The sequence below is a fragment of the Cherax quadricarinatus genome, chromosome 29 (assembly GCF_038502225.1).
Source record: "Cherax quadricarinatus isolate ZL_2023a chromosome 29, ASM3850222v1, whole genome shotgun sequence".
Taxonomy (NCBI): Eukaryota; Metazoa; Arthropoda; class Malacostraca; order Decapoda; family Parastacidae; genus Cherax; species Cherax quadricarinatus.
Genome location: NC_091320.1, coordinates 5,800,020 through 5,807,782, shown reverse-complemented (window position 1 = coordinate 5,807,782; position 7,763 = coordinate 5,800,020). Strand labels below are relative to the sequence as shown.

The 7,763-nt window shown below is 39.0% G+C and overlaps 1 protein-coding gene across 1 annotated transcript; it reads left to right on the top strand.

The window, feature by feature from the left end:
• The first annotated feature begins 289 nt into the window (after nucleotides 1–289).
• Nucleotides 290–6,248, top strand: LOC128690485 (asialoglycoprotein receptor 2-like). Its single transcript, XM_053779155.2, has 5 exons — nucleotides 290–301; nucleotides 2,305–2,499; nucleotides 4,439–4,613; nucleotides 4,729–4,831; nucleotides 5,914–6,248. The coding sequence occupies exons 1-5, from the start codon at nucleotides 290–292 to the stop codon at nucleotides 6,056–6,058; spliced, it is 630 nt and encodes a 209-aa protein (XP_053635130.2). The 3' UTR covers nucleotides 6,059–6,248.
• The last annotated feature ends 1,515 nt before the right edge of the window (nucleotides 6,249–7,763 follow it).

Here is a 7,763-nt window from a genome sequence, read left to right as displayed (position 1 = left end):
GTTTTTTCTTGTAGTATAGTACAGTTCTCTTTAACTTATATCCTCTTCACGATTTTCACATCTGCGGAAAATTATTTATAATGATTTAATCATACAAGCAAGTTGTTCATTTACACTAGAAACAGTATGAGACCTAAGTGTAACCCTCCAGGTACTCCACTTGTTACACTTGCCCACCTTGATATTTTTTTTATGTCTTCCCGTCTCGCTGTTACTGTCTCAACACTTGCACCAAGCTTGCAAGGGTGTAAGCTGGGCGCCAGGTATGAAAACATCAATCACTTGCAATATGTCGGCTACAGTAATTAAGTTTTGTTTAGACTTACTACACAAGCTTTGAAGATCTTATACAGTACATTATGTAGTATTTAAGCTAGGATTATCCAGTGAAGTCATATATATATTTTGCTTATTTTTAGCGAATCGATCATATATATACTGGAAAATACAAGAAAATTATATGCAATTATTAATTTGCGTTAATAGATTTAAATGCCGGATACCAGGTAGAACATTGCCTTGTCCCATGATAACCAACTCTTGCTCCATACTTTGTTAGAAACTATATACATCTCACAGTATTGTTCCACTGATAACTAACTCATGGTCTTTTCACTGTTAGAAGGTATGTACGTATTGCATCATTATTCCACTAATAACTATCTCTTGGTCCATACATTGTCAGAAACTATTTACATCATACAGAAGCGTTATATTGTTAGTAGTTTGGTACATACATACTATAAGTACAACTCAGGTAATCAAAATAATTCTTTATAAATTAGTCTTAGTTTAAGTCACATCCATACTTGTTCCCATAGCATATGTCGCACGTATATTTTATTGACGAAATTGTTACTGAACAGCTACATTATAAACATGCACTACCCACATGAAAACACAGATAGCATACATATTCGATCATTTCTGAACTATTATTATGTTACGAGTGAAAGAGAAAGAGGTGAGAAAACCAAAAGACTTGGTTGGAAAAGCGAAGGAGGAACGCAGGTCTGTAGGAGTAGTATTGAAAGTAGTAGTAGTATTGAAAGTGGTAGCAGTAGTATTAAAATAAGTAGTAGTAGTAGTAGTAGTATTAAAAGTGGTAGTAGTGGTGAATATGAAAATAATATACAATACGAACAGGTTGGTAAGTAAGACACATATGCAACAGTTAGGTATCTTTATTCCGAAACGTTTCGCCTACACAGTAGGCTTCTTCAGTCGAGTGCAGAAAAGTTGGCAGAAGTAGTAGAGATGTGAAGACGATGTAATCAGTCAAACTACGTCTTCAAGGGAGATGTACAGATTACATCATCTTCACATCTCTACTGCTTTTGCCAACTTGTGTGTACTTGACTGATGAAGCCTACTGTGTAGGCGAAACGTTTCGGAATAAAGATACCTAACTATTGCATTTGTGTCTTACTTACCAACTACTATAGGTCTACTGACCCATGTAATCCTGTTTCTCTTATATATTTTTATTGAGTGTCTCCTGTGTGATGTTTTGTCTTTGTGGGAAACTTGTGTTATGTGCGATTTTTTTTTTTTAACAAATTAATTTGTGAGGTGAATGATCTTTAGCTACTCTATCCCGTTAAGCTTTTACTACTACTACTACTACTACTACTACTACTACTACTACTAATAATAATAATAATAATAATAATAATAATAATAATAATAATAATAATAATAATAATAATAATAATAATAATCACCAGTAGTACTTCTGTTAATATTACTACAACTATAACTTCTACTTCTACTACTAATAACAACACTAATAATACCACCACTACTACTACTACTACTACTTCTATGACTACGACTAATATTACCACTGCTTTTACTACTACTACTACTACTAATAATAATAATGGTTAATAATAATAATAATACCATCACCTCCACTAGTTCAATAACTATTACTACGACTATTACTATTACTACTGTTACTACGTAACTTTTGATGAAAATGGTATAAAATGCCGAAAATTTGAAGAATAAGACACATTTGCAACGTTTCGCCTACACAGTAGGTTTCTTCAGTCTTCGAGGTGGTCAGTCCCTCTGCCTGGATAAGAGTTCAGTTCCAAGGAACGAAACCCAGCTCTTACATATGTGTCTTAATCTTCAACTACGTAACTATGTTTTCTCTATTCTTTTCCTTCCCGTCTTTAGGTTTTCTTCCGATTTTCTCGCTCTTTTGCTCCTGATTTGTTTTGCGAGAGTGTGGATTATTTATGAATGGTTCCTGCTAGAGAATTGTGATTTTTTTTTTGTCTTTCATTTTCCCAGATGAAGGCGATTGTTGTGTTCTTGTGTGTGGTGGGACTGGCGTCGTGTCAGTTCTTCCCGCCGAGGCAGAACTTCGACAGGTTCCCGTCCCGTGGTTCTAGTGGCAGGTTCCCGTCCCAAGGTTCTGCTGGAAGGTTCCCGTCCCAAGGTTCTGCTGGCAGGTTCCTGTCCCAAGGTGCTACTTCAGGAGTCCAGGTGAGCCCGCTGCCCGTCCTTGTAACTGTGAGGATAAACATTCACCCACCTAATGGAAATGAGTCACTGTGATTTTTTTGGGTTATCCCAGGTTCTCTACACATATGCTGCTATGTATGGTAATATATGTAACTGTATTTGTGTATACCTGAATAAACTTACTTGTCCAACCTATTCACAAAGCTTCCCAAGAAATAGCCTCAATACCTCAGACACTAATTAAATCCAGCCCTTCTCACTTATATAGCTGTCAAGTCTCTTTTTAAAGCTACCTAAAGTCTTAGCCTCTATTACCCTAAACATTCTAGCTGACTGGAAGTTTGTACCGTGGGCACGATGTTGTTCGTGGGCTCTTTAGCGTGTTTTTCCTATTGGCATATATGCACAAGGAGATATTTCTATTTGCAAGCAGCTCATGGTTGCTTCACACTCCTTTGAGAAATTAGTATAAACACTTTTAGTTACTCAATAGCGAGATTAAGCTTTCATCGAAAATTAATTCTAGAGACAATGATTTATTCCGTCACACTATTATAATGTTTACTAGACATGTAATGCATTCCGTTAGAATGTAAACAAAAAAGTTAGGTTAATTAAGCACTGGATTCCCACTAAACATTCAAAGTATATATGGAGGTTAGATAATATGCTTTTCCTTCCTTATAAAAGTCAATGATACTACAAAAAATAAATGGAAATTCTTTTCTGTTTAAATTATGTTCAGATTTATATGTTTCAGCAACAATTTTACGGAATCTAACTATTCAAAATTTACTACGTTAGAAAATAGATAAATTGAACTCATCAGTGCCGAAATATATCGGATGACATCCAGTCTATAAGACGCGTCGAACATTACTGTTTCAGGACATTTACTCACTGGGAATAAATGATTTACAAAACCGACACGTTGATAAATGAAATATTTTTACAATATATGGGTATGTTAGGTAAAAGGACACAGGTACAACTAATATGTCATTTTATTGTGGCAACGTTTCGCTCTCCAGAAGCTTTGTCAAGCGAAACGTTGCTACAATAAAATGTCACATTAGTTGCACTTGTATCCTTTTACCTAATATATTTTCGGTAATTCTGCCAACATTAATACATTTTGGTATCTTTATTCTGGAAACGTTTCGTCCCACAGCGGCTTCTTCAGTCCAATGCAGAAAAAGATGGAAAAAGAGGAGGAGTTTGAAGTACTCAATCCCTGAGCCTTCAGTTGATGTGTTCAGCTCATCAATCTCGAATTTTGTCAAGACTAACTGACTGAACACATCGACTCAAGGCTGAGAGACTGATTACCTCAAGCTCCTCCTCTTTTTTCACCTTTTTCTGAAATGGACTGTAGAAGCCACTGTGTGGCGAAATGTATCCAGAATAAAATACAAGTGGCAAATTTTCACCCAAATACTCACACAACAATCACAATCTTTTTCAAAGTAGGATACACTAGCCTTAAAAGTTTGAAGCCGATCAGAAGAAGCTTTCCCAAGGGGTAAAATATGGATAGGCTTAAATGCCGTAATCAGGAATAGTGAATTTAAAATTGTCCAGAGGGCACCTTCACATGTTATTACTTTCGTGAAAATTGCTCTAATTAGACTACATCAGCATTGAAAATGTGAAGCTGATTACAATGGCGTTCTCAAATTACATGCAAATTTCTTTTAAGAAAAATATAATATAAGCCTTTAAAAGATATGCTTTCAGGACTATCTGATATAGATGAGTAAAAAATATTTAAACATTGAAAGAGGTAAATAAATGCAGGAAAAATGATTCCATTCTTAATTATTTTTGTAGCTAAATTTGAAAAGGACAAAAACAAGCCTAGTGGCTTACGCACTGGCCTGGAATTTGCTTGTCACTCGCGATGGATTCAAACCCCATCCGTTGCATGGTTTAATAACAAGTTCTTATGTTTGTGTTATAGGCTGACGACACCTTCGGTGGAAGTCAATACTACTTCTCCTGGAAACACGATGGTGGTAAGGAGTACACTGGAAGTGCTGCTGCCAGCTTGTGTTCCAGTCTGGGTGGCGGGTGGCAGGCTGTGGGTATCAGCTCCCAGGAAGAACTCAATTACATCCATGGCATTATTGGCAGAGGTTAGTTTCTGTTGTACTTGTTGCTTTACTTGCATATTGTTTTAAACTGCAGGCTTTTATTTCCTTGCAAAAGATATCTTTTCTAAAATAAAAATATCTCTTTTTGTGTGAACAGAGAGACTGGATTACATCTGGACTGGCGGGAACAAGTCTGGAAGCAGCTTTAAGTGGCTGAATGGTGAACCTTTCAGTGTTACTGGCTGGTCACACACCGGAGGGTAAGCTGTACACAAGTACACATACATTCACACACACTCCCACAACATATACATATACACTTACAAAATACTTCAAGTAATTCGTACTGAAGGTCGGAAATATTGTTTAAATGGCGGAAAGTGGGAATTTGGGTGCACAGTTAGAAGGTAAAATCAGGGATTTTGAGAAATTTTTCTCCAATCTCATGATGATCAGAAAGTGTAAAGAACTAGTCGAAGAAATGTTGGAGAAAGAATTTATTTCAGCTATAAGAAAATATATGAAAGGGCTTGAAATATGTGAACCAGGTCAGGTTTATTAAAAAAAACTGTCAAGAGCTGCGTCTCGACTCCCCTCCCTTCCCAATGTCTAATAAGCTTGATTTTATTCCCACTGCAATTATCACACAGCATAAGGTAGCAGCATACTGTTGAAGTAACCAGTTCTGTTAAAAGAAAAACTCGCTTCGCTCGCAAGTGAAGATGCATTGCGGCAATATTCTTGCTTTCAAATTAATGAACACTAAAGACATATCCTCTGTGAGGCATCATTGATTATCTTACGGTCTGGGTGACTTGCGGTTGTTCATCCATCCATATTTCATTTTACGTGATGAATTAAGGAATATCACACACGAGAGAGTGATAGAGGGACTGCATATTTCTAGATTGTAAGAAATTATACCACTGGCCGGGATAGAGCCCGCGATCAGGTGTCATAAAACTCCCCGCCCGTGGTATGGTTTGTCTGCAATTGTGTTATTACGATTACGTGTGTCACGATGTAAGGAATTCTTTGATAGGTTGTTACATAATTGATTATTAGGTTAATAAAAAATTCTGGAAACTTTACAAATTTATATGTTAAACAAAGCATGGAAGGCAAGACAAGAAACATAATCGAAATGAAGTTTGTGTATAAACAATGCAGACGAAAGTAATGATAAACAAATATATCATTACAGTCTACAAACATTACATAAATTACACATATGTTTTGCAACACTGAATATATTAAAATGTTGATTAGACAGTAGTCATTGTTGTCGGTACTCACTCAGGAGGGAGAGTTGTCATGAATATTGGTGATGTGTTTGTTGCAGACTCCGCAAACCTCAGCCAGACAACCGTGAAGGTGGCAAGGAGAACTGCCTGGCCATCCTCAACAACTTCTACAAGGATGGCATCAAGTGGCACGACGTAGCCTGCCACCACCTGAAGCCCGTCATCTGTGAACGTCGAGCTTAATGCCACCTGTGTCACATTCTCTCACTAGTCTCCTCACTTTCCACTTTTCATCCCCTCACAGTTACTCAAGGATTTTGAGTTGAGTTACATTCATAGGTCTGTGAACTATGAACATAATTGTTAACACTCAGACCTTTCTCTCTCTCTCTCTCTCTCTCTCTCTCTCTCTCTCTCTCTCTCTCTCTCTCTCTCTCTCTCTCTCTCTCTCTCTCTCTCTCTCTCTCTCTCTCTCTCTCTCTCTCTCTCTCTCTCTCTCTCTCTCTCTCTCTCTCTCTCTCTCTCTCTCTCTCTCTCTCTCTCTCTCTCTCTCTCTCTCTCTCTCTCTCTCTCTCTCTCTCTCTCTCTCTCTCTCTCTCTCTCTCTCTCTCTCTCTCTCTCTCTCTCTCTCTCTCTCTCTCTCTCTCTCTCTCTCTCTCTCTCTCTCTCTCTCTCTCTCTCTCTCTCTCTCTCTCTCTCTCTCTCTCTCTCTCTCTCTCTCTCTCTCTCTCTCTCTCTCTCTCTCTCTCTCTCTCTCTCTCTCTCTCTCTCTCTCTCTCTCTCTCTCTCTCTCTCTCTCTCTCTCTCTCTCTCTCTCTCTCTCTCTCTCTCTCTCTCTCTCTCTCTCTCTCTCTCTCTCTCTCTCTCTCTCTCTCTCTCTCTCTCTCTCTCTCTCTCTCTCTCTCTCTCTCTCTCTCTCTCTCTCTCTCTCTCTCTCTCTCTCTCTCTCTCTCTCTCTCTCTCTCTCTCTCTCTCTCTCTCTCTCTCTCTCTCTCTCTCTCTATCTCTCTCTCTCTCTCTCTCTCTCTCTCTCTCTCTCTCTCTCTCTCTCTCTCTCTCTCTCTCTCTCTCTCTCTCTCTCTCTCTCTCTCTCTCTCTCTCTCTCTGTCTCTCTCTCTCTCTCTCTCTCTCTCTCTCTCTCTCTCTCTCTCTCTCTCTCTCTCTCTCTCTCTCTCTCTCTCTCTCTCTCTCTCTCTCTCTCTCTCTCTCTCTCTCTCTCTCTCTCTCTCTCTCTCTCTCTCTCTCTCTCTCTCTCTCTCTCTCTCTCTCTCTCTCTCTCTCTCTCTCTCTCTCTCTCTCTCTCTCTCTCTCTCTCTCTCTCTCTCTCTCTCTCTCTCTCTCTCTCTCTCTCTCTCTCTCTCTCTCTCTCTCTCTCTCTCTCTCTCTCTCTCTCTCTCTCTCTCTCTCTCTCTCTCTCTCTCTCTCTCTCTCTCTCTCTCTCTCTCTCTCTCTCTCTCTCTCTCTCTCTCTCTCTCTCTCTCTCTCTCTCTCTCTCTCTCTCTCTCTCTCTCTCTCTCTCTCTCTCTCTCTCTCTCTCTCTCTCTCTCTCTCTCTCTCTCTCTCTCTCTCTCTCTCTCTCTCTCTCTCTCTCTCTCTCTCTCTCTCTCTCTCTCTCTCTCTCTCTCTCTCTCTCTCTCTCTCTCTCTCTCTCTCTCTCTCTCTCTCTCTCTCTATCTCTCTCTCTCTCTCTCTCTCTCTCTCTCTCTCTCTCTCTCTCTCTCTCTCTCTCTCTCTCTCTCTCTCTCTCTCTCTCTCTCTCTCTCTCTCTCTCTCTCTCTCTCTCTCTCTCTCTCTCATTTTTTTTTTTTTTTTTTACACAGGGTTTGACAAGGTTAAGGATCCCTAGCTTTATTGACAGCTATTTACAGGTTAAGGATTCCTAACTTTGTTGGCAAGCTAAGGCTATTACCTACATCAGCTCATTTGAAAGCATTTTTATTGTTATGAG